This window comes from Malaclemys terrapin, chromosome 6 (genome assembly GCF_027887155.1).
Source record: "Malaclemys terrapin pileata isolate rMalTer1 chromosome 6, rMalTer1.hap1, whole genome shotgun sequence".
Taxonomy (NCBI): Eukaryota; Metazoa; Chordata; order Testudines; family Emydidae; genus Malaclemys; species Malaclemys terrapin.
This window is the reverse complement of record NC_071510.1, coordinates 27,086,968-27,114,688: the sequence shown is the minus strand read 5'-3', so window position 1 is coordinate 27,114,688 and position 27,721 is coordinate 27,086,968. Positions and strand designations below refer to the sequence as shown.

The 27,721-nt window shown below is 42.0% G+C and overlaps 1 protein-coding gene across 1 annotated transcript in view; it reads right to left on the bottom strand.

Moving 5' to 3' along the window:
- LURAP1L (leucine rich adaptor protein 1 like) overlaps positions 1–22,614 on the bottom strand; it is a 32,715-nt gene extending 10,101 nt beyond the window's left edge. Inside the window, exon 1 of the mRNA XM_054032960.1 lies at positions 21,726–22,614. Within this exon, the coding sequence (XP_053888935.1) occupies positions 21,726–21,959 (234 nt within the window). The 5' untranslated portion in view covers positions 21,960–22,614. The remainder of the gene's footprint in view (positions 1–21,725) is intronic.
- Positions 22,615–27,721: the final 5,107 nt, after the last annotated feature.

Below are 27,721 nucleotides of genomic sequence, written 5' to 3'. Positions count from 1 at the left end.
ATACCTGGGCAGTGAATAGGGCCATATAAGTAAATAGATAAATTAAAATTTATTCCTAGATTCCAAGGCCAGAAGGAACCATTGTGATCATCTAGTCCAACCTCTTGTATTAGTCCTACAGGCCATAGAACTTTGCCAAAATAATTCCCAGAGCATAACTTTTAGAAAACATCCAACCTTGATTTAAAAATTGCCCATGGAGAATTCACCACAACTCTTGGTAAACTGTTCAAATAGTTAGTTACTCTTACTGTTAAAAATTTACATCCTGTTTCCACTCTGAATTTGTCTAGCTTCACTCCTGCCATTGGATCATGTTATAACTTTCAGTGTTAGACTGAAGAAGCCATTATTAAATAATTGTTCTCCAGGGAAGTACTTACAGACTATAATCAAGTTACCCCTTAATTTGCTCTTTGTTAAGCTAAATAGACTGAGCTCCTTGAGTCTATGACTCCTGGTTTTCTAAACTTTTCTCACAGCTCTTCTCTGAACCCTCTCCAGTTTATCAACATCCTTCTTAAACTGTGGGCACCAGAACTGCAGATAGTATTCCAGCAGCAGGTATACCAATGCCAAGAACACAGGTAAAATAACCTGTCTACTCCTACACGAGACTCCCCTGTTTCTTATGCATCCAAGGATTGCATTAGCCCTTTTGGCCACAGCATTGCACTAGGAACTCATGTTCAGCTGATTATCCACCATGATTCCCCAAATCTATTTCAGAGTCACTGTTTCCCAGAATAGTCCCACACATTGTGTAAGCGTGGCCTACATTCTTTGTTCCTAGATGCCATATTACATTTTGCCATACTAAAATATATATTGTTTGGTACATAAATGTAAAGTGGGGTTTTCAGAAGCACTCAGCATTGGCCTGACTCTGGGCCCATTGAAGCTGATCATTCCCATCAGCTTCAGTGGGACAGAGTTAGGCTGAGGTGAATGCTTCTGAGAATCCGAACCATTGCATACTGCAGATAGAAGATTTGTATATTTACAGTCATATAGGTCCTTGATTCTGGAAACATATGCATGTGTTTAATATTACACTCGCATGTGAATAGTCCCACTGATTTCAAGTGAACTATTCATGTGGGCATCAGGGCCATAGTTCATAAAATATAATAGCCATAAGAATCCCATGCAACTGATAAAATCTACTAAAATCAAATAAAGGAAAATGTATAAAATATTAGCACATTGATAATATTGTCTCTCTATATAAATTATGTTTGTCCCATTGAGTTTAGTATTTTTTAACAAATAGGTCTATAAATGTATATATTTAAAATATTAAGAAATTTAGTGAAAATGTACATTTTTTATAACTGTAAATGTGTTTCCTCCATATGAGTTAACCTGTCAATTTTTGTGAAGGTTAATTCTGAAATGATATACACACTACTGTCTGTAAATGTCCATATTAAAATAGAGTTTCATTCAACTAAGAAATAAAAAAGAAAATGAATAAAATCTGTCATGCCAGGCAACAGGCATTTTACTTTGTTCTCCTAATTCATTATTTCAGTACAGGAATATCGCATCACCACTGTTAATCTACAATGGCCTGGAAAGGAATCCATACTCTGAGGAATTGAATGCTTTATCTTATTTTTGCAAGGCTACTTTCTGGACTTGATTTTTCCATACATATTTTTAATTGCAAATCCTTCAAAATATACTAAGTTATATTACCTCAACCCCCCCCCTCTTTCAATAAATCCTTGTTCTGCTAGTACAACAGACATTTCAAAAGCTTCTCTAGATCTTATATCCCTGAATTTCAGAGCCTGTTTAACTCTTATGCTCCCCGCCCTCTCCCATCTTAGAATGACTTTAGAATTATCCTCATGGCAGTATCACAAGCATTATTAAGTTAATGGATCTGGGACTCTGCAAGGCAATATTGCCAATCACAACTTTAATCATATTTTCCACCCATCATTATTTTTATGTGATGTTTTGAAATCAGAGATTCATGATTTCCCAGCCCTCCTGCCTAAGCAGTCTCCTCCGCTCCCACCAATAAATCACTGCAAGACATCTGCCTAGACTACTGGACTGCTATTGTGACAATAGCAAATCACCCCCCATATGTAATGCATGCTTGTTGAAACTGAGCAAATTTAGGAAACAGGAATTTCCCTGAAGGCTAGTTAAATACAGTGCCAAACAACACAAATATCAATAAAGTTACTGATGTAATGGTTTCTTCTTGATAAATTAGAAGATTTATGTATTTCAAAACTAGTTAACAGGAAGCCCATTGTTGTCATAATTACATCCATAGCTTCAGCATTTGTGCAGAACAGCCTACTTAGTAGCAATTCTTTGCATTCTTGCTGACTTGCACACTCTCCCTACAAACCATCACTTACTCCCAAGTGGCTCATATCAAGGTTGTACTTTTCCCAAAGCAAACACAAAAGGTGGCCCACACAATACTTTCTTTCCTCAATGGGTTTTTTTTCATCAGATAACAGAGTGCTACCTGTGGCATTCTTGCCACTTATATCTACTTTAGTCCAGACATAATCACATTAGTTTGTATGCAGTCATGTGGTTTTAGCCAATGTAACTATAATGTAAACAAATAAAATGAACGAAGATTCAATTAATGCGACTAAAGGAAATATAATCCCATCATGTTTGACAGCTCCATTTATTACAACGCTGTAACAGATGCATTTCACAGAGACAAACTGAACAGATTGGATTCATATCTAAAACTACTTTAGAAAAGCTTCTACAGCTGCTCTGATGAGTTAACAGCACTGCATAGCACGGGCTGGGAAAAATTCAGATGAGTGGGTACCAGTTTTCTGGCAAATAGTTGTTGTCTTGTCCTCCTCTATAGCGTGCAACAAGGCCTATAGGCTGGCATTTATGACCTGTCACTTAATTTGACGTCATCCGCAAGGAAGGCTCTTCAAATGCTCTCCTAGCTAACTGTAAACAATCAGCCAACATCAAAACAGATATATGAATTGGAGGGAGTGACACAAAATTATGAAACAAACAAACAATCTGGTTTCAGAGTAGCAGCCATGTTAGTCTGTATCCGCAAACAATCTGGTGACTCCCTTCCATTTTCAGTTTAAGCCACTCACATATAAGATTGAAGAAAACCTCTCTTTGCAGAACAATGAGAATATATATATTTTAAAGCATTTATAGAAGAAAACTATTTCTGCTGGAAAGTGAGCTACAGTGAGTTAGGGATTGATTCTGATTATATCAGTTTTAAAATCAAGCTCATAATGTCTACAGCTGCTAGAAAAGGCCATTGGCAATCAATGCTTAGCCTATGGTTTTCTGAATACGGCACACTACAAATTCCCTTCTATACATGGTATTACTAAATCCTTAGAAATATGTTTCACCTTTTTCAATATTCTACCACTCCTTTGTATTAGTTGATGAAGCGATGTGACCCTCTTTGCCAAGAGCAGAGTTACAGCAGTATTAATGATAGCTATAAGTGTACTTTAAATACAAATAATGTGTTTAACTTTAAATTTCACAACACTTGGCTTTATTGTGTGTGCCCTATAGTGTGAATGGCAAGTATATAAAACAGGAGATGGGCAAGGAAGTGTGACACCATGTTGCCCTAAAGCCAAATCCTCTGCCCGGAGTGCATCGAAAGTAAATCAGGTGAGTGTTGGGAAACTTTGTGGGGATATAGGGAGAGGAAACCCATCGCTGGCCAACATCTGAACAGTACCAGTCCTGTCCCTTATAATTTTGGAGAGACATCCCACATTTTGTGGAGGGGGAAGGGAAAGATTAGCAAAACATGGTGGCTGGTTAAAAGCAGATCAAAGGGTTGGAGTGTGAGAAGTAGTTCTGGGGAGAAGGATTAGTGGGCAGAGGGTAGGTAAACTGGACACAGATGCAACTTTCTTCCATTTTGAGAAATAGTCCCAGTTCGAATGACATTTCCCATTTTATGTACAGAGAATCTCAAACCAGCAGAATCTTTCAAAATAGAAGCAACATTTTAAATGCAACCACTGTAGTTAAAAATGTAAATTAATGGAGATATCTTATTTCCTAGAACTGGAAGGGATCTTGAAAGGTCATTGAGTCTAGCCCCCTGCCTTCACTAGCAAGACCAAGTACTGGTTTTGCCCCAGATCCCTAAGTGGCCCCTTCAAGGATTGAACTCAAAACCCTGGGTTTAGCAGGCCAATGCTCAAACCACTGAGCTATCCCGCCGCCCTGCAGCTAAAGTATTAGAATTAGTTACGGTAGTTTTCCTTTCATATTTTTTCTTTTGTGGTGGGGGTAAAATATGAGCGTCTCAACTTTCTTACCCTAATTGTTCTAGTTCCTTTGTTATCCATATTGAACAATTTGCTGGCACCATCTATGGATATCTCCCTCTTTATTTTTTCTACTGGGTTAGCCCTGCTTTCCTTGGAATTGAATCTCAATATATTTCAAGTTTGCCAAGCCTTTTAAAAAAATATTTTAACAATAAATCAAGTTACCTTACTCTGAGCTTTATGAGTCCTCTCCATTTCCTAGCAAAAACAATTAAGCATACTCTGTTTTTCCTGATATTAATTTTTCCACTACAAAAATTCTCATGTGGTAGCAATTTAGTGTAGTTTAGTTCATTAATTTGCCCTCTCTTCTGGATAATGGAAGAAATCATCTACACCTAAGCAATATACGCCGTTTGAAAATATGTGATCTGACCAGCTAAAAGACCAACCACAGACAGCATATCGAACCCACCAACAGCAACACATAAGCCAGTGCTTGGCAGACTATGTATATCACAAATTGAAATCTCCAGAAATTAATAGACTCAAATTCAGACCCCGTGTATGTGAGTACAATTCTGATGAAGTCACTGGAGTTACATTTGTTTAGAACAAGGATGAATTTGGCCAATAAATCATGAAACCAGCATTCTTCGTTTACAAAGTGACAACCACAAGCATGGCACTAAATCCTGCACTTGTAGGTGAATGGACTCTGTGAGCAATTGTTTAATATTAATACTACAATAGTGTCCAGAGGTGCCTGTCAGGAGAGGTTCTCCATTGTGCTAGGTGCTGTACAAACACAACCACCACATCCTGTACAGCTTATAGTGTAGGAGGCCTTACATACCTTTCACTATTATGATCCAACTTTGATTCTATTACTAATATCTCACTACATAATATAGTCAGCTGAGTCTCTCCCCTTTCCCCACAGAATGCTGAGTGCTGCTATTAATATTATCTTGCATTTGTATAGTCTATTACATCTGAGGATCTGAAACTATCTTTAATTAATTTAGCCTCATAATGCTCATGTGAGGTAGAGAAATATTATTATCCCTTTTATTACTTATGAAAAAGGAGGCATGGAGATGTTTAAGCATGAAAGTTAGTCCCTTAAGTTAGGGTACCAGGTACATGAGCAACCTGATTTTCAGTTAGTCTTAAAGGTGCCACAGGACCCTCTGTTGCTTTTTACAGATTCAGACTAACACGGCTACCCCTCTGATACCTGATTTTCAGAGGAGCTCCTGGAACTCCAGGCCACTTGAGGACATCAGTAGTCTCATTGACTTTAATGGGAGCTTGCTTAATCGAGGTCTTAGTGTTTGTTTATGGGCCTAAATTCATACTGATGCACCAAAATCAGAGATCTAGATTTTCAGGAGCACACTTCCTTTTTAAAAATATCAGCCCATTATTTAGGTGCCAATATACAAATGTAGGTGCCTAACCTTGCACCCTTAAGCTTGAAAATGCTCCCCTTTGTGATCTTCCCAAGATCACACAAGAATTCTCTGCCAGAGGTGCGAACAGAATGTTTCCTGGCTTCTCTTCCAGTGAAAACCAACCTTCCCCACTAAAACTTAAACTGGTGGTGATTTAGATACATTTTGCATTTCTTTCTTCTTGGCTTCTGACCTGATCTTTGTTATGTTGCATGGCTAACAGTATTTTGTATTTCCTTATCGCCTTGAGTTTTTTAGATTGACAATGGACCTTATCTCATTTTTGAGGGCTGTAGTTCATACAAATTACATTTTTAGTGAAAGATGGGTGGGAGTTGGAGCTGCTAATCTCTTGGGCATTGTACATTATCAACTGTACTTTTAAACAACATTTATAATTACTCATATTTAAAATATTTTGGCAAATCGGAGAAGCACATAATCCTTGCATTTTTTATTACCTTCTTTTCATGTAGCAAGAATGATTATGGTGAAAAAATAACTTAAGAAAATATTGGGAGAAAAAAAGGGAGTTAGCAGCTTCCATTTCTTGCCTTTTAATACCTCTTTTCTTTCAAGCCTCCAAAGTACCCAAAACAATGTGAGTTGATGTTACCCAGCATATATCACAATCAGTTCTAAGTCACAGCTCTTTTAAAATGAGCAGTCATTAAAGCTTCACAGTTGCTGTCTGAGCCCTTGACCTTGCTGGTTTAGAGGGAGACCACAGCCTTGCGATGATCTCCTTTCCATCTGCTGCAGTTCAAGAGAAACTATACATTCAAAGCTCACAACAAATGTTTCTTTAGGACTTTTGTAACACGTTGTAGCAACATAATGAAACTTTCCTAAGAGTGGCCTTTAAACAGGAGAGAGAGAGAGACAGCAAATGCGTTGGCTTCAGTTTATTGAGAGATTTCTTTTTAAAACTGCAAGCAGAAACCCACTTAAAGGCAGAATAAGGAAACAGAGCACTTGAAAATGGCACAGAACCAACACCTGTCATTTTTAATGAGGAAGTGTGCATGGCAGGTCAGACTGACTACTTTTACACTAAGCAGGCAAAGCAACTTGCTCAATTAAGTGTTCTTAAGTGCTCAAATCATCCCACAGACGGGTCCCAAAACATTTTTGTTGGTGTCTGCAAAATAGTTTTAAGCATGAATATTTTATTAGCATAATTACTCCTGGTTTTGGTACAAAAGATGAGACTACTACTGATTTATAGTTGTCTTAATATGCTACAGAAACAAACAAATGTAAAACTTTGTTCATTAAGTGACCCACTTCTGATTCGACAGAAAAGAAACACTCACAGTCAAGTTGTGCTGCCATCATGTCAGTTTCTCAAGGTCTCTTCTCCTTCTTAACTTACACTTTATTTATTTGTGTTATTTTACTACAATCTGCTGTTCTCTTTGCCAATTATTTAGCAATATTTGTGCTACTCACAAAATGAACCATTGTAGTCCACAGAAAAATAATTCTGTGCTATACCTCCTCAAACAGTGTTCTTTATCTTGAAGTTAGATATGACAACTAAAACACACATGACTCAAGGATTCTATTGTGCGAGAGGAAGAAATAAGAACAGGAAAAAAAACCTCACTACGCCTATGACAGTTATACTGTATCAGACTGGTATATTCATCTTCTGTTCAATAGTCTAACAGTGAGCAATGCAAACCACTAGGAGAGTTAGGTAATCTTGGCTATTTTTTTCCATGCATTCTACAATAGTGGAAATTAAGTCCTGTGTAAAAGGTAGAACACACATGGATATTACCATAAACTAAGGGCTAATTCATCACTTCAAATACTGCAAGACCCAGAATTAAGCCTGATAAAGACAGATGTCTAGCATATGGCACCGGAAGGACCACTGCACCTAGAAGAGACTTAAATGCTTCTTTTTTATGTTCTAGGGAAACAATAGTGTATGGAGGTGAGTGGAATGGAAAGCCTCAGAGCTGTCCTGACTTATGGTAACCCAGATTTTTCTAAACCCCTTTAAGTATGCAGATGCTGCTGTTTATAAAAACAACTTTTGAGGTTACAAATAGTTACTTTTGTAACTTTTGAGGTTACAAATTCTCACATCACATGGGGGTTAAACAAAATGTTCAGAAAGTTGATGATGTGAGCCCAAATATGTTGGCAGACATGATAATACAAGTGCAAACATTTAGGTCAACAGCCAGTGGCAAGAAATGGCTGCTGGTGTCAGCAAGTGTTAGAGCAGATGGTACAGGATAGAGTTATTATCATATGCTCTGGACATCTGGCTCAGCAGCAACACACAGCTTCACCTCTCCCCCTCCCTCTCCATCAGATGGCATCCTGGCTCAATAACATAAGTCGTTTTCTTCGCTGAATTTCAAATAGAGCACAGTTAAGTCTCTGCATTAGCCATGCCTGTCTTGACATAACCCTATTTAATTATGACTCTGAGTAGACAGTATGTACTATAGTGTAGTACTGGGTGCCTGAATGGGAAAACATTTGTTCACTTCTGAGTTTGCTAAGTAAGCGATGATTCCTGTTCTGCTGATCCCTCTTAATCTAATGGGTTTAGATCCAAACACGGTGTACAGTCAAACACTTAAGAGTGCAAAAGAACAAAAATTGAAAGAGCATCTTTAGTATGCAGTATGATTTTATACAAATCTGAAGCTGTTGCTTGGATGTCACCATGAAACACCGCAGTGTTCCATTTGGTCAAAAGTAACTCAAACTAAGGCAATTTTTTATATATATATATTTTTATTTTAAAAGAGTATAATATAATATCCACTTCAGAGTCCAAAAGTTAGGTTCTGGAATTGGATCCAAATCTCAACTTTCTGAAGTACTAGTCTGTTCATACACCTCTAGCCCGATATAACGCTGTCCTCGGGAGCCAAAAAATCTTACCACATTATAGGTGAAACCGCATTATATCGAACTGACTTTGATCCGCCAGAGTGCGCAGTCACCCTCCTCCCCTGGAGCACTACTTTACCGCGTTATATCCAAATTAGTGTTATATCGGGTCGCATTACATCGGGGTAGAATGTATTGATTTCACAGTAAAACTAATTAAAAAGATGCATGTGAGATGCAAAATTCAAATCAGGATCTGACGTTCCAAAAAGTTCCTATTGGGTGTTTGGCATCCATTTGAAATATTAATATATTGCATTAGACTGTGCTAGTTTTGATTAAGGTATTTGTGTTTCATAAAGAGAGAGGGAGTCAGGCAACTTTTCAAATTCAAAGTTTTTTTTTTTTTTAAGTAACCACAAGCTTTTCAGTTGAAAGCCAAAAGCTTTTGGCTTTTAAGTTTTACTTTTTTCAGCAGAAACACATTTTTTTTCCATTTTTCTTTACATTCTTCCATGGGACAAAATTTCCCCAATCCAGTGCTACTCATGGGGGGGAGGGATAGCTCACTGGTTTGAGCATTGGCCTGCTAAACCTAGGGTTGTGAGTTCAATCCTTGAGGGGGCCACTTGGGGATCTGGGGCAAAATCAGTACTTGGTCCTGCTAGTGAAGGCAGGGGGCTGGACTCGATGACCTTTCAAGGTCCCTTCCGGTTCTAGGAGATGGGATGGGATATCACTCTACCAGCTTATTGTCCATATCACGTGTGTTTCATGGGCTTTGCTCCATGCCATGAGTATTAGTAAACTTTGGCTCTTCCAGACACAAAGGGGAAATGAATTTCCTGATCTGAAGGCATTTCTCAAGCACCTTAGTTGATCTCAGCTGATGTGGTTGAGCACAGATCACCTCTTTCACTCTCAAACAGCCAGCAGCCAAAGGACATATGGGTCCTTTGGTCAGTGTTTTCACTTTTAATTGCACTCAAAATCAAGTGGGAAGCTAGTTTAGTTTTGACAGGCTGATGCAAAATGCTGCCTAGACCAACACCATGAACCAAGAGAGCTGCTGAATTCTACACTAGTTGTAGCTTTTGAGTGCTCTTCACAGGTATCCCAGAGCTCATTAAAGTAATCCATTCTGGAGGACACAGAAGCATGACTTTCTAGACAAACTCTACATCAGTGAAACACTGTCACAATCATTGTGCCAAGCACAGATTAAAAAAAAAAAAGAAACCCAAATACACACACATTACTGGCCAATGACATTTCCTGGGAGATAGCATCAGTCAAAGATCCTGACGTAATTAGTTTGCTAACTTTTAGGGCACAAGATGAGCACATAGGATATAGATATCAACCTTTCTATATTCTCTGATTGCTTCTGCTAATCCATCAGCATGAATATGCCACAGCCTGGAATATGCCACAGCCAGCTTGCCCAACTATGCCCCTATCTTAGCAAATGTCACAAGGTGTACTGTCCCTTTATTGGACAATCTTACCCCCAAGCAGTAGCCTTTTATAAAACAGGGTACAAGGAAAGCATGGCCTGGTCCTGGTTCAGCATGGAACAGCAACATAATTGGAGATATAATGCTGTGAAGGATGCCTGGAAATCACAGGGTAGGCTAAAAAAGGTAGGGAGAAGGAATGACTTCTGTTTGGATTTTTTGTTTTGCTCTAAGACTCTTGTTGCATTCAGCTGTAGGGCTGAATCCCAAAACACTGTACCAGCCAGGGAAAGCCATTGTTGACTCGGGGAAGGGAGGGAGTGGGAGGGATACTGAGGCAGCAGCCGTGTCTCCATTCCAGAGACTAGTGAACTGCTTTTATAGCTAAACACTAAGGCTTTATCTACACTGCCAATTGAACAACAAAACTTTTGTCTTTTTTGGTGGGAGGGATGACAAAAGTTTTGCTGTGGCAAGTGGCAGTGTAAATGGCTTGTTGTCGGCAGGAGCGCCCTCCTGTCTACAACACAAACCCTGCTCATAGGGGATGGAAGTATTTTGTCGGCAAAAGTGCCGAAAAACAGCGTTTATACTGCCTGACTTTTAGCGACACAGCCGTGTCGACATGGCCGTGTCACTAAAAGCTGTGTAGTGTAGACAAAGCCTATGAAAGCACGGACAACACCTTCTAGATTTGATGGAAAATGGGGTGTGAAGTTTTGCATTATTTACATGCACTGATTCTACTCTTCTCTTGCCAGTACAAAAAAAAGGCTTCCCTTTTCACTCCTGCATTCCTTACAATTTCTCTTTTACCTGAAATATTTACTATGCACATAGTACCAATTCCAGGGACGCATGCCAAATAGTCTGTTGTGTGCTAAATATTTCCACTGGAAGCTGGAATTCTCCCCACTAGGCCAAGAAGCAAGCTACATAGTCACTGTAGGGAGGCTGCTTCACTCTGGTGGCTGAAGTAGCCCTCTGCATGTGCAATGCACCCACTGCCATGAATTAGGAGGACTGGAGGATTCTTGCAGCAGTTCTTCTGGTCTCACTCCAGCCCCAATTCCACCTGCCCATTTTGTGCTGCTATACAAGGAGACCCCATGGGCTGTGCACTCTCTTCCTGTGTAGCTGAACAATACAGATCCAGTTATTAGGAAGACCTCTCTGACCATGGAGGGAGTTGCTGGATTTGCTCCTTCCATAATCCCAAACTATAAAAGATCACGTTATCATTTTGTCATCACCCACGCCTTGCTCTCAGCACACACATCAGTTGGCTTCATCTTATGGAGATGGTGGACTGCATTAGAACAGTAATTAAAACAGAGAAATAATCACACTAGATACAGAAAGTCAGATGGGGGAGGAGAGAAAGGTTGTGAATAGGCCTCCACCAGGCTATCTTCCAAATGTATTTGTTAATCTGCGCTATTCTCTTCCCAGAGTGCACTTTAACTACCACGTTTTGTTTATTTTCTGAGTAGTTGGCAAACTGACGCAGATCCTAATGCTGTTTACATAAAAATGCTTGACTCCCTGCCCCCTCCCCCCCTTCTTATATTACTGTTTTTTCTAGTCACTTGACACTATTGATGCAGTCTCTGTCCAGGAATCAAAATGCAGGAATGCTTTTTTCGTACAACTGTGTTTAAAACAAAAAAGCAAACAAAAAACCCACAAAAACTTTTTAGTAAGCTATTGCTAATAAAAAATTGTTTCCATGCTTGTGTATCTTAAAAATGTATATGTAATACAATAATGACAGATTGCCTTATTCAGGCAAAATACTTCCTTATGGCAACAGGAGTTTTGCTGGAGTAAGGACTGAGTAAAGACTTTGAGATTTGGCCCACTGATAACGGTAATTAGATTTAGTTGAAAAGTGTTCATAATTTCTCTTTCCATTTGTGATTCCCTCCCCCTGTCTTTGGGGTCAAAATTTAGTACTTTTTGAACATTTCTGGCCAGTTCTAATAATAAAGAAGACTCTAGAGCCTAGACCTTCATTAACTATTCAGCATTCCGAAATGTTTGTGTGAGTATATATATATGCGCTGATGTAAATTGGTACTAGTAACTATGCAGGATGAAGTTAAAAATGACAACCCTCAGGACCCAATTTAGTCATGAATTCAGTCAGACAAAGTGGTGAGGTAATACACCTCTACCCCGATATAATGCTGTCCTCGGGAGCCAAAAAATCTTACTGCGTTATAGGTGAAACCGCGTTATATCGAACTTGCTTTGATTCGCCGGAGTGCACGGCCCCGCCCCCCGGAGCGCTGCTTTACCGTGTTATATCTGAATTCGTGTTATATCTGGGTAGAGGTGTATCTTTTATTGGACCAACTTCTGTTAGTGAGAGAGACAATTGGTTTTCAGTTGGTATTTAATAGCTCTGTTAATGGAACTCTAAATTAATTTGATACAGTGTTTACAGCAGGGGAAGGCAACCTATGGCACACGTGCCAAAGGTGGCACGCGAGCTGATTTTCAGTGGCACTCACACTGCCCGGGTGACAACTATGCTGACAAAAGTTTAAGTGGTTCACCTGACCTTAGAGTGAGATTAATCAAGCCACTTCTATATCATTTGAGCTTGAGGCAAAAAACAAAAGCCCCAACTATTTTCCTATATGTTCTAATCAGAAATTTTATACCTCCTAAAACTCAAAAATAGCTCAGGCTAGAAGATTCCAATACAGCCAGTTTTTAAAATTTCATTCAAGACTTAAACATTAAACAAACAACAACAAAACTAAAGCTTATAAACTCTGCTGGACAGAGAGCTGCTGGGCTGGGGTGTCTTTAGTACACTTACACTGTAGTAACCAAATGGCTTTGGAGGTCTTAATTAAAAAGTCTGGGAAACTAAATATAAAACTAGTATTAATCCAAACTGAGGCATGATTCACAGCATGATTCACATGTTTAAGTCCACAGGTATGTGGGGAGTTAGTGAAGAATAGTTGGAGTTTTGGCTCCACCCACCAATATGCAGCTGAGTTGGCATGGAGCTGGAAATTAGGTACCTAAATACATTTTACCATCTCTGCCTCAGCCCCTCTGCCTTCCTTACTCTTGCAGGACCACATTCCTTCTTCTATTATCCCCCTTGCCACAGAACAGATGAAGATTCCCCTCTCTCTCCTTTAGGTGGTAAAGAGCTACTTATGTGACTAATGAGCATTCCCATGATGATTAAGAGTGTGCATGATTGTCACCTGGAAACCAGCTAAATGCTGAAGAGTCTAGGACCTAAAACAAATTTTGTGAGGGTTAGATGAAGACTTCCTCATTTTATTTCCATCTGAGTTACTATATTTAAAAATAACTTAGTGACATAGTTCATTCCTTCAACCCATCACATTTATTATAGATTTTGAGTTTCAGGATAGTTGCATTTTTATCCCAGCTGTGTCAATCATATCCATCCTGACCAAATTCTGCATCTATGCTGTAGGCAAATTTCCTCAATAAATTGAAAGTCTATTTATTTTGTGACCTCATTTGGGATTTGATAAAAGCCTTTGGGATTCATGCACAAGCTTTAGAGATCGGAGGATAATACATTTTGTGCACAGTATAACATTCCTTTGAATGACCATGGGACTGATAGCAATGAGGGATTAAAACAGCTCTGATGCCAAAATACTTCCTTCACACAGTATAATTACATATAACAGTCAATATTTATCATGGAAGAACGTCACGTCTTGATCTATGTAAATTGTTTGAAACATTAAATGTTGTGGGAATCTCCAATCCAGTTCAGAAGCTACTTTCTTTGGGAGTACAACCAGAATTCAAAGCATGGTGAAGTGCTTGATGTACTCATTTCAATATCAGTATCTAGAAGCATTTCTACCTCAAATTTTTCATAGTGATGCTATTGGCTAAGGCAGTGGTTCTGAGAACAGCTGGTCTAAGGGCTGGAAGCAGGCTGAGAGGTTTGGGTATGCAAGTGGATTTCAGGAATGCTTGTTCATATTGTTCTTTAATAGAGTTTTGGAGGCAGCAGTAGTCTTATAAGTGGTAGGGGTGAGGAACTTGACTATGTGGTACAAGAAATAGGATATGTATATATCAGGGTTTCTCAAACAGGGGTCGCCGCTTGTTCAGGGAAAACCCCTGGCGGGTCGGGCCAGTTTGTTTACCTGACCTGTCTGCAGGTCCTGCCGATCGCGGCTCCCACTGGCCACGGATCGCTGCTCTGGGCCAATGTGAGCTGATTGGCCGGAGCAGCAAACTGCAGCCAGTGGGCGCTGCGATCGGCTGGACCTGTGGACGGGGCAGGTAAACAAACCGGCCCAGCCCGCCAGGGGCTTTTCCTACACAAGCGGCGACCCCTGTTTGAGAAACCCTGTTATATATGAAATAATGTTTTCCCTGTGGAGTGTTCTGTGCATCTTTGTCAGATGTGAGGATCTCTATACTTGTTCCCTGAACCTACATACTTTCCACCTCAAGACTACAAGCTCCTCATCACAGCTACATTCCTGCTGGCAAAGAAGACCCAGACACAATGGAGACAGTATGGGCTAGCAATAAGGTGCTGGTCTGGGAATCAAGAGGCCTATGATTCCATTCCTGGCTCTGTCAGTGACCTAATGGGTGACCTTGAGCAAGTTACTTCACCTCTGTTCCATCTCCCTGTAATACAAATAATTACTAAGACAAGGTGAGTGAGGTAGTATTTTTTTATTGGACCGACTTCAGTTGGTGACAGACAAGCTTTCGAGCTTATATAGAGCTATTCTTCAGAACCGGAAGCTTGTCTCTCTCACCTACAGAAGTTGGTCTAATAAAAGATACTGCCTCACCCCCCCTTGTCTCAAGACTAATATTTTCCGACCAGCACAGCTACAACACTGCAGAACTGAAGAAAAGTTCTGTGTAAGCTCAAAAGCTTCTCTCTCTCAGCAACAAAAGTTCGTCCAATAAAAAACATATTACCTCATCTTGTCTCTCTGATATCCTGGGACTAACATGGCTACAATAACACTGCATACAAATAATTAACAACAACTCATTGAGGTTACTCGACCCAGACCTGAGACTGCTTCAGTTGGTTATTTTACCTACAGTCAAATTTGAACCAAAAAATTCTAATAACCAATTTAATAGAAAATCAGCTCTTAGCTTTGTGATGCTGTGTACACATGCTGGGCCATATCTCCACTGAAGACAATGAAAGTTCTAATTAGCAAACACCATTGTAAAGGGGCTAGACTGTGTCCATAATTAGGTGATCAGGGTGTTTCAACTCATGCTAGCTCAATTTTAAAAAGTACCACTTGTTTACTCATTAGACAGACCCTAACTTTGTCCCACTTAGTATGACAATAAGGGACACTAAAGTTGGTGTAATTAATATGCCAGATGGGAAAAGTAAAGCAACTAATACAAAGATGTAACAGGAAAGTTAAAGCAGACCCACCCCCAACTTTCTTTATCTTAGCTTAGCTTAGCTTAGCTTCTCAACCTGACAGAAAACAGGAGAAGGAAAGGTGATGGAACTCCAGGAGCAGGAAGGGCTAGGTTATGAAAATGAATATACTCGCCTACTGAATTCCAGCAGGTGGCAAGACTAACAGCTCTGCTTCATTTTGACTTTGAAACTTTATCTAGGTCTTCCACCATTGCAATTAACCTCATAATTTAAAAAAGAATAAACTAGAAGAGAGAATCTCAAACTGTGGTCTGTATACACTACCAGTGGTCTGGAACCCACTTAGTAGCTGGGCAAGCATGTACCTCGGTTATGCATCTAACTCCTGTAAGGTCTTACACACCACTTCTGAATGTGTCCCCTCCCCCTGTCTGTACTTTTCTACAACTCAAATAGTTTACTGGGCAACCACAAAATTCTCTCCACTTCTTTATCCCTTCCTTCCAAAACGCACTGCATCTTGGACATCCAGGGTTGCCTGGGCTAAGCTTAAAAATGTCATCTTTAAATAAGACACAAGAGACCACTGTTAAGTGCAATATACACTCCCAACACTACTAGTCTGCCTTGTCTTATCCAAAAAAGGCTGGGCTTACTGCCTCTGTAGTGTTCCCTTGAAAAATTAAAAAGGATGCCTTTCTTTTACTGATAAATGCTGCAGACACAGCCAAGGCAAAATACTCCTCATCCTGTCTGGCCTAATTTTTTTTTTTCTGTTTTGCTTCTAAGATACAAGAAAGTTGATTCTTGCTTCCACTAAGAATCTCTTTGCTTATTTTTACTCCTCTCACGTGTTTTAAGATAATGTTTTCCCTGGTTAATTAGGTGTGATTACTGTGAGAAGAGAAACAAGGCTTTTGAGGATAACAATATTTTATAATTGTTTACAATAGCAGTTAGGGCCTGGGAATGAATCCAGGCTATGATTTCCTGCAGTATACTGCTATTGAGGCTATATTTGAAGGGAAAGAAGGCTGAATACTCAAGAGTTAAAAGGTGCCAAGTTAGTATTTTGTGCCTGGCTCTGCCCTTCATTTTGATCTCCTGAACACAGATCCTTTCATTTACCCCCTAGATCATTTGTGTATAGAGTACACGGATTCCTACTGTGGTGATGGATGTTCCCTAAACAATATTTTCTTTTAGTGAATGACATAGAGGGAAAAGTCTTCACAGTCCTGGAGATCAAAGCCCTCCAATTAACAGAGCAGGTGACTCATGGACATCAGTAATGCAAGCTTCCTCACACTCTCACCAATGTGCCTCAACTCTGATCAGCACAGGCTACCTCTAGTGTGTGAGAAAACAACTCTTTGCCCGTGGCCTTAACCAATCCTTGTCCACTTTTCCTGGAGTGTCAACAATAATCAATTTACACAGATTACACTGGTTCACTAAGAAGGGGACTAAGATCACCAGAAGCCACTGATCAGCGATTGTAATAACTTTGTTTAGTACTGACTTGGGATGGATTTGAACCAGCAATGTAACAAGGAAAGTTCTCTTTTTATGTTACCTTATAAGAATAATCTTAGAGTTCAATATGCTTTATACAAAACTACAGAGAGCCTCCAAGGAGACATTATACAGGGACGTAAATGGGCCATTACGTGCCAGTATGCCACAACACTGAAGGCATGATTAGAGAGGTTGGAGAAGAACAAAGAGAGGACGGTCATGGAAGGCAAGGGAGGCCAAAATTTCAAGAAGAGGAGCATGGTCAATTGTGTCAAAGGCAGCTGACAGGGTTCTGACTTCGGCTAGGAAACAGTCATTACAGACTTTGGTGAGAGTGGCTTCAGTGGATGCTATGGCCCTGGATTGGAGAGAGTCCAGGATGGAACTGGAGGAGAGGAACTCCTGACAATGATTGCAGACAGCATATTCAATGAATGTAGAGATGAAGGGGTGATGGGCAGTAACAGAAGAGGCAAGAGGAGTCAATCTTTTTTTTTTTAAGGGAGAGATTAAAGCATGTTTGTATTGTGAGGGGAAAGAGTCAGGAGAGTGAGAGGTGAAGCAGAAGAATTAGAGGGAATGAGAGCAGGCACAAGAGAGAGAGCAGGGGAGGGGATTGGATGGGGGTCAGTGGACAAGCAGAGGGGTTAGAGAAGGAGAATCCTGTGTATGTTTGTGACAGAATAGGCAGGGCCTGTTCCAGGCACCAGCTTAACAAGCAGGTGCTTGGGGCGGCCAAGGAAGAGGGGCGGCACCTGCGGCAATTCGGGGGCAGCAGGTCCCTCACTCCCTCTAGGAGCGAAGGACCTGCCGCTGAACTGCCGCTGCCACTCGCGGCTTTTTTTTTTTTTCCCCAATTGCTGCCGCCAATCAGGATCGCGGCTTTTTTTGTTTTGTTTTGTTTTGTTTTTTCTTGGGGCGGCAGAAATGCTGGAGCCGGCCCTGAGAATAGGTGCTGGAACTAGGGGTTCCTGCTGCACCCCCTGGCTTGAAGTGGTTTCCATTATTTACAGGATTTACAGTTTGGTTCAATGGCTCTCAGCACTCCCACTATACAAACTGTTCCAGCATCCCTGTATGACAGGGGAGGAGGAGAAGGGGATGGTCACATTGTATCCCCCCCACATCTGGCCCTATTCATGCTACTAGGCAGGAGTATTTTCATAGCCATGCACCAGCACTCACTAATGCAAATTAGTTTCTTCTGTTCTCTGTAACCTACTCATCACTTTATCTTGCTCTAACACAGCACATGCATCACTCCATAACTGTGCTGTTCTAGACTGAAACTTTGGTTTTCATCTTGAAGTGCCACATAACAAATCTGACACCATTACCTTCATAGAGTATCATACAGTAAGTATCAAGACTGGTTTAGGCGAATACTTCTTATAAACTATATTCAAGCCGGTATGAAAACAAGAGTGATAGCTCTAGATATGAAATGGCCATTCTTAAAATTTAGGTTGTCAGGCTACAAAATAGACATCTTAGTTGAAAATTCAACTTGTTTTTTCCTCCCCAAACCAGATTCTTCCTTCCATCCCACCCCCATCCATGTGTACTACATACAAAAAGCATACAATGTGGTGTATTATAAAAGTAGTATCAGCGTAAGTTTGAGACTGTGATGTTACCCATGAGTAAGGGTAAGGCTGCGAGTTTGTCATGGAGGCCATGGATTCCGTGACTTTCCATCACCTTCGTGATTTCTGCAGTGGCCAGTGTGGCTGGCCCAGGGGCCGCCTGAGCATCTTGGGCATCCCTTGGGCCAGCTGCACTGCCCACTGCTGGGACAGTCTTGGGCCACCATGCCCCTCTCCCTCAGCAGCAGCAGGAGTTTTGGTGTGGGAGGATGCTCAGGGCTGGGAGTTGGGGTCCAGGAGGGGGTGAGGGCTCTGGGCGGTGCTTACCTCAGGGGGTTCCCCAGAAGCAGCAACATCCCTCAACTCCTAGCTCCACGTACTGCCTCTACCCATAGGCACCGCCCCCGCAGCTCCCATTGGCCATGGTTCATGGTCAACGAAAGCTACAGAGCTAGCATTTGGGGCGGAGACAGCGCGCAGAACCATCTGGCCATGCCTCTGCCTGGGGGGAGCCGCGAGGAGCCAGGTAGGGAGCCAGCCAGCCCCGCCACGCTGCCCCAGCACCAGGAGGGGTCCTGGGCTGCTCACCACTGCCCCCCTCCCCGTCCCCCCAGCACCAGCGGGGGTCACAGGCTGCTTCACCCACAGCACCCCCCGGCCATAGCACACCCCCCCCCCGAGCACATGCGGCACCCACAGGCCGCCCTCTCCCCCTCCCCCCAAGATTTAGTCAGGGGTATATAGTACAAGTCATGGACTGGTCACAGGGCCATGATTTTTTGTTTACTGCCCATGACTAAACATACGCATGACTGAAACGTAGTCTTGCTCATGAGTAGCAGAGCCCCAAGTTATTTATGCAGCTCATCCCAAATGAGAGCCCGCAAAGCCTTCATATCACACCACACTATCAGCTACTACAGAGTTTACATTAAAAGCTCTATGAGAAGTGCTATAGAGAGTTACTACAAAATTTATTGGTACTACAGGCGAGTCTCATCTTACGTGGGGGGTTCCGTTCTGCGGTTAGCGCGTAAAGCGAAAACCGTGTATAGTCAAAATTACATTAAGTTGTTTTTGCCAACTGCGTAAAGCTGAAGTCGCGCATGTTAAATGTGCGTAAGATGCGACAGACCTGTATTTTCATATGCCGGTAAAGCCAGGTTCCCTTAATACTGGCTGTCTACACACTTCTGAGTTACTCTGCACTTACATTGCTGTAACAGAGATCAGAATCTGGCTACTAGCGATAATGCATGCTGCTCACTAGGTGCTCACTGTGAATGTCATGGCGGGACAGCCTATTTTAAGTGAAACCTGCATTTTTACTTAAAAAAAAAAATCACTCGCTTAACAGAGTTGGTCTTCTAAAGAAAAACAGACTTAACCCAGTACACAACACCTAGCGTAATATAGCTGGACCATTTGAATAAGAGTTGAGTTAAAATATGAACATTGCATGGTCCAATGGCAGACCACAGACAAACAGCCACTCTGCCAAATTATAAATGGTGTTTTTTATGGAAGCATACAGAGATTCCAGTATACTCAATTTAGAAATAAACAGATCTCGGAAGTTTAGTCTTATACACTGAATGACTGATGGCAGGACAATTTTTAGGATTAAAGACTTCACATCCTTTTAGAAAAGTATAAGTCATATTAAAATGGAGTATTTGTATAGATTTACAATACATAGAATCCAGGGCATTATCTTAAATGTTTAACAATATGCTATCATATCCTAGACATCAGAAGTTATCACTCGGAGGAGTAAAATCTACCTAAATACCACTGGCTGTCAGTTTTCTTCATTCTGCCAGCTAACAGTATGAGGTACATATATCCCGAAAGTCATGCAGATGGAAAGCCTCTTTAGCAGGTGAGCAACCTGCTCACTGCCACTTTGGTGACATTATGCAATTGTGATCACAGCATGGAGGTAGGAGTGGCTTTGACTGTGCATGGATTATAGCAACTTGTGTTATATATTATCTTTTCCTAGATTCTAAAGCCAGATGGGACCACGGTGGTCACCTAGTCTGATCTGTACAGCACAGGCCATAGAACTTTCCCAAAATAATTCCTAGAGCATATCTTTGAGAGGAAAAAAAGCTTATCTTGAGTCAAGAATCATCAGTGATGGAGAACCCACATCACTTGGTGCATTGTTCCAATGATTAATTACTCCCACCTTAAAAAATGTATGCCTTATTGCCACTAGTTTCAACTTCCAGCCATTGGATTGGGTTATACTGGTCTGTGCTAGATGGAAGAACCCATTATTAAATATCTGTTCTGCATATAGGTACTTATAGACTGTAATCAAGTCAACCCTTAACCTTTTTTTGTTAAACTAAATAGACTGAGCACCTTGAGTCTATCACTATGGTTCCATAAGGGGCCATATTCACATAGAATTAGGAAACGAGCAATGAAGTGTGTAAAGGGAGTGGCTAGACCTTGCTAAAGATTCCAATGGAAAGATATTAGTGGCTCCCTTTCTAGAAAGGAAGTGGGGAATGTATTTAGTGCTCTCCTTTGGCCTAGCCAGAACAGGGTTGTTTCCAGAATTGGTTTTGTGTGGGTGGGCAGTGATGGAAATTAATTGCACAGGGGCCTAGAGATCAGCAGCACTTCTCCCTACCAGGAAATACTGTTGGGGGGTGGGAAGGTTCAGCAAAGTATGTGGAGTAGATCATACCAGATTGTATTTGTTTAGAGAATTGAAGGGGCAACAGGGCAGGGACATGAGTTTGTCAGTTAGTTAAGTCTTAACTGTAAAGTATGTCGAGGGCCACCAAGGGAACACACATTATTTAGCGCCGTCCATAATCCACTCACAGCGCCACCCATCCGTGTGCAATACAGCGATTCCACACGGATCTCTCTCCCCGCTTGGCAGCAGAGGTGAGGAAGGAGACATTGAGTGGCCCCCTCGCACACTGCGCACTCTCGCAGGCACTGGCAGAGGGCTGCAGAAAAGGGAATGGTGACCGAGCAAAGTCCAGGGTGGGCAGCGCGGGTTAGTTTGCCAGCCGCTCGCACGGGGCAGAGAGACGCGGGGCGGACGCGGAGCTGCAGCAGCAGGGTGAAGAGGGCTCCAGCCGTCCGCTCCCCCTCCCGCTGTGCGCGGCGCGCACCCCCGGGCGCGGTGCCAGACTCACCATCTCCTGCTTGAGGAGGTGAAGTTTGGTCTCCAGTCTCGCCAGGGCACTGGCGCTGCTGCTGAGCCGGGAGGCCCCAGGGGCTGAAGCAGGGCAGAAGCCGCTGCCCCCTCCGCCGCTCCGGTCCCGGGCAGCGGGCTCCTCCCCGCGCAGGGAGCGCGCCAGGCTCTCGGGCACTTTGCGCCCCAGCTTCAGCTCGATGTCTCGCAGGTCTGGCAGGGGGCCCTCTTCCATGGCTGGTCCGCAGCGAGGCTTTCCGGACTGAGGGCGGTGCAAGGCGCAGCGGACGAGCCAGCACTAGCCGCAGTGGCCCGGGCTCACCAACCTCTCCATGCCAGCAGCGTCTCTGTGATCCACCGCAGCAGCACCGCGAGGGGCGGACAAGCCAGACAGGTGACTCGCAGGAGACATGAGGAGTAGCTGGTCGCCCGCAGCATTGTTTGATTTGCAAACCACTTCTGTCTCTCGCCCTCCCCTTGTCCCCGGACGCGCACGCTGTCACCAGCCGCAAAGCAAGAAATTGTTTCGGAAGCAAAAAAAAAAAAAAAAAAAACAACAACAACAAAAAACCGATTTGCCCAGCAGAGAGGCTGCTCCCTTCCTCCTTATGCTTGCTGCTTTTGTGGTGTTAGCTGGTGAATTGCGCCGGGCTGTTCATTGCATAGGATCTGTCCTTCTGGAAGGAGTCAAGACCAGATACAGCAGACTCCTGGCTGTTTTTTCTCCCCCCATGTAGTCATGCTGCTTCCTTAGTGTCCTGGGCTTCTAGGAGACACGCTGAGCAGCTTACAGCCTGTCATGTGCGCGCCTACGGAGATGTCTCTCCGTGGTCTCCCAATATAGCTACTGTTTATCCACTTCCCTGATATAATCAGGCTTTCCCTCCAGGCAGTTTGATCCAAGTCATTGTATTTCCCGATGGGCTGAAACTTTAAACCCCAGTGGCAGGTGGACCAGATGAGGGCCAACCCTTGTACCGTAATGCACAGAGAAGAGACTCACTCTGATTGCCCAGTCCAGTCACTTAATGATGCATTCATGCTGTCGCTTTTAGACTAAAATAGTGAAGGGGGCACAAACTAGATTTTTGTGCATTCATTTCATGTCTCCTCTGTTGAAATACTTAGCACATATTATATTCAGAGGACAAAGTCCTTAAGGTTCTGACAGGAGCTAATGAAAGCAAGGAAGTTCAAAGTAAAGGGACATTAAAGAACTCTCCATTGTTCATAAAAATTCACTGGAAACTGAAATCTGTTATTGATGTGTGCAGGTGTATGTGTATATAAACGTGATATATAGTTATTCATGTTTATATACACTAGGATTTTTTAAATCATACAGCTGCTCATATGTGCAGGATTACAGACACTGAATTGCCTTTAAAGAAAAAAAACAAAACAGAAGCATGCAAAAGTTGACAATCACATGAACTTTGAACAAAAGAAAAAGAAGGTCAGTCAAATTTGGGGCTCAGCAAGAGTGGCAATGCCACTTTGCTCTTTGCTGCTAGGTATAGCAGCACACAAGTACCTTGATTTAGAAAGGCGTTTGGACACAGATCCACAACACTCCAACAAACAAGCTAGGGAAATGCAATCTAGATGAAATTAATATAAGGTGACTGGTGGCACCTTAAAGACTAACAGATTTATTTGGGCATAAGCTTTCGTGGGTAAAATCCTCACTTCTTCAGATGCATAGAGTGAAAGTTACAGATGCAGGCATTATATACTGACACATGGAGAGCAGGGAGTTACTTCCAAGTGGAGAACCAGTGTTGACAGGGCCAATTCAATCAGGGTGAATGTAGTCCACTCCCAATAATAGATGAGGAGGTGTCAATTCCAGGAGAGGAAAAGCTGCTTCTGTAAAGAGCCAGCCACTCCCAGTCCCTATTCAAACCCAGATTAATGGTGTTAAATTTGCAAATGAATTTTAGTTCTGCTGTTTCTCTTTGAAGTCTGTTTCTGAAGTTTTTTTGTTCAATGATAGTGACTTTTTGACCAGGGAGATTGAAGTGTTCACTTACTGGTTTATGTATGTTACCATTCCTGATGTCCAATTTGTGTCCATTTGTTCTTTTGCAGAGGGACTGTCCGGTTTGTCCAATGTACATAGCAGAGGGACATTGCTGGCACATGATGGCATATATAACATTAGTGGATGTGCAGGTGAATGAGCCCTTGATAGTGTGGCTGATGTGGTTGAGTCCTCTGATGGTGTCGCCAGAGTAGATATGGGGACAGAGTAGGCAACGAGGTTTGCTACAGGGATTGGTTCCTGGGTTGGTGTTTCTGTGGTGTGTAGTTGCTGGTGAGTATTTGCTTCAGGTTGGGGGGTTGTCTGTAAGCGAGGACTGGCCTGCCTCCCAAGGTCTGTGAGAGTGAGGGATCATTTTCCAGGATAGGTTGTAGATCGTGGATAATGCGCTGGAGAGGTTTTAGCTGGGGGCTGTATGTGATGGCCAGTGGTGTTCTGTTATTGTCCTTGTTGGGCCTGTCCTGTAGTAGGTGATTTCTGGGTACCTGTCTTGCTCTGTCAGTTTGTTTCCTCACTTCCCCAGGTGGGTATTGTAGTTTTACGAATGCTTGATAAAAATCTTGTAGGTGTTTGTCTCTGTCTGAGATATTGGAGCAAATTCGGTTCTATCTTAGGGCTTGGCTGTAGACAATGGATCGTGTGATGTGTCTTGGATGGAAGCTGGAGGCATGTAGGTACGTATAGCGGTCAGTAGGTTTCCAGTATAGGGTGGTGTTTATGTGACCATCACTTATTTGCACTGTAGTGTCCAGGAAGTGGATCTCTTGTGTGGACTGGTCTAGGCTGAGGTTGGTGGTGGGGTGGAAATTGTTGAAGTCCAGGTGGAATTCTTCAAGGGCCTCCTCCGTGGGTCCATATGATGAAGATGTCATCAATGTAGCGCACATAGAGGAGGGGGCACTAGGGGACGAGAGCTGAGGAAGCGTTGTTCTAAGTCAGCCATAAAAATGTTGGCATACTGTGGGGCCATGCAGGTACCCATAACGGTGCCACTGACTTGAAGGTATAAGTTGTCCCAAAATCTGAAGTGGTTGTGGGTGAGGACAAAGTCACAAAGCTCAGCCACCAGGCGTGCTGTGGCCTCATCAGCATAGTCCCTGACTGTTCCTGACAACTTGTAGTCCATCCTCATGTGGAATATTGGTGTAAAGTGCTTCTACATCCATGGTGGCCAGGATGGTGTTTTCAGGAAGAACACCAATGCATTTTAGTTTCCTCAGGAAGTCGGTGGTGTCTCGAAGATAGCTGGGAGTGCTGGTAGCGTAGGGTCTGAGGAGAGAGTCCAAATAGCCAGATAATCCTGCTGTGAGAGTGCCAATGCCTGAGATGATGAGGCGCCCAGGGTTTCCGGGTTTATGGATCTTGGGTAGCAGATAGAATACCCCTGGTCGGGGTTCTGGGGGTGTGTCCATGTAGATTTGTTCCCGTACTGTAGCTGGGAATTTCTTGAGCAGATGGTGTAGTTTCTTTTGGTATTCCTCAATGGGATCAGAGGATAGTGGCCTGTAGAATGTGGTCTTGGAGAGTTGCCTGGCAGCCTCCTGTTCATAATCCGACCTGTTCATTATGACTACAGCACCTCCTTTGACAGTCCCTTTGATGTTAATGTCAGAGTTGTTTCTGAGGCTGTGGATGGCATTGCGTTCTGTACGGCTGAGGTTATGGGACAAGTGATGTTGTTTGTCCACAATTTCAGTCTGTGCACGTCTGCGGAAGCACTCTATGTAGAGGTCCAGTCTGTCATTTCGACCGTCAGGAGGAGACCACGCACAGATACAGACAGACATCATCTTCCTCTCCAAATGAAAACAGATGGACATCATACCAAATGGACTGAAGGTAAAAAATCCATTGCCATCCTGACGGTCAAAATTGTCTTCACACATGACACTGCAAAGGATATCATGCTTCAGCATCACATTCAACCTGTTCTCAGATAATACAAGAAAAATCAAATCTTAAAAATTGACAGTTGGTTTGCTTTAAATTTGCCTCCATATTTAGGTTCCAAGGTAGTAAGTTTTTAAACAAACCTAGGATCAATATAAATATTTACAAACTTTTGTCAATTCCAAATTAAGCAGTTTAGGAAAGACAGAAACAAAAACATTCTTGTACAAGTTTGCCTTTCAAACACTGCTGCCAATTGATAAAAGTGAAACCATCTCTTTTCATTGTCCAAACTGAGTGAAATGCAGAAAGTAAACAAGCCACATAAATAAAAGTAAATTAGTGATTAAAGATTTTCAGTTTTAATAATCTAAAGTGTCATTCATATATACATAAACACGATTAAGGAAATGTGGGGGAGTTTTTCAAATTATAATGGGCCTTACACTGATGTAAAACCTGTGGGAGATCAGAATAACTTCACAGAAGTCAATGGAGTTACTTCTTAACAACTCTGATGCAAGTAATAACAGAATTAGGCCCATTATTGTAAAATTGATGTTCTCCCAAATCTGTATGACAATCTGATCTGGTAAAAGAAAAAAGCCTCACAAGAAAATAGTTTATTCCTTAAACAAGGAACAATAATACATGCAGGCTAGGGATGCATTTTTACTACATTTAAAAAAATATCTGTGTTATATTTTTCCCATGAGAGGTTCCTCTATGCTATTTTCAGACACTACTGGATTGGTCCATTTTGTCCACCCTCTTCTGCTCCCCAGGCTTTGAACCATCCACACTTGAGGCCTAATCCCAAACCCAGTGAACTAACTGAAGAGACTCCCATTAGCTTCAATAGGCTTAGGATCAGGCCTCTGGGGCCTCACTTTGCAGTCACCATTTTTCTTGCTACAGGTAGAACTAACAAGACTTTTTTCAGAGCCTGTCAGTGCCACTCCTTGTTTGGCAAAGGGATTATGTTGAATGACACATAGCACTGTCCCCACCCCAAAGTCTCAGACAACAATCCTGCAAAGTGCGGAGTCCTTTCAACGCCTATTGAAGAAAGTGGGAGTTGAGGGCACTCAGTACCTCACAGGAATGCTCAACACCTTGCATGGCTGAGCACTGCATGAGCATCATTTCTGGGCTTCTGTCTGTACTGGGTCTGAGGAGTGAGTGGCTGGGAGCAGGAAGTTTCCCTGCATTACCATACAAAGCGGTACCACCATGAACAGAACCAACCACTCTAACATATGATCCCTTTGCTAATTATTTTAAGTGTACTGGAGTTATAATAAGCTGTTCTACTCCATAGTTTTCCTTGGTGCCTTAGCAACCTACCCAGATCTGGAACATGATATTGGCTTTGTCACAGAGGATAGCATAGTTGTAAACAAAGACATCATGAGGCTGCTAGTCCCTTTATATAATTGAGACCTGGATTTTCACAGATCACATTGTCAAAGTGATTTAAAATGTTTCAAGACACATAATTTAGCAAACTCACAACTCTTCATCCCTTAAGAGAACTAGCAACAAATTAAGGGGGTTATCTTCAACTTTGGCTCTTAAATGATTGCTCAAGCTAATCTTGCAGGAGATGTATGGGTACAAGTCATTAGACTAAGAGGAGGACAATTACTGACAGTGGAGCACAGATAAGTTTTGTTCTGATTATTCACACACTCCCAGCAGACTTTGCACAGAAGAGGGTTGTTAAGTAAGAGGGGATTGAAATAGGATTACAGCAAATGAATGGCAAAAAGAACCCAACCCCCCAATATAGCACAATAGCAATGAAATGAAATTTTCTGCAAAAGACTTTAATTTGTATAATAAATAACATACCATACTATCAAAATGTTAATAGCAGTATGAGAATTCCAGTTATTCTAAGTTTCTATCACCAGTGAAATCCAATAATTAAAAAAAAAAATCTAAAACAATCTTGGAGGCTGAACTTGCAAACACTTCCTACTGGCGACAGGTAGGACCTAGTGAGTAATCCCATTTACTACTCAATATGTTACTCCAAGTGGGAATGTTTGCAAGATTGG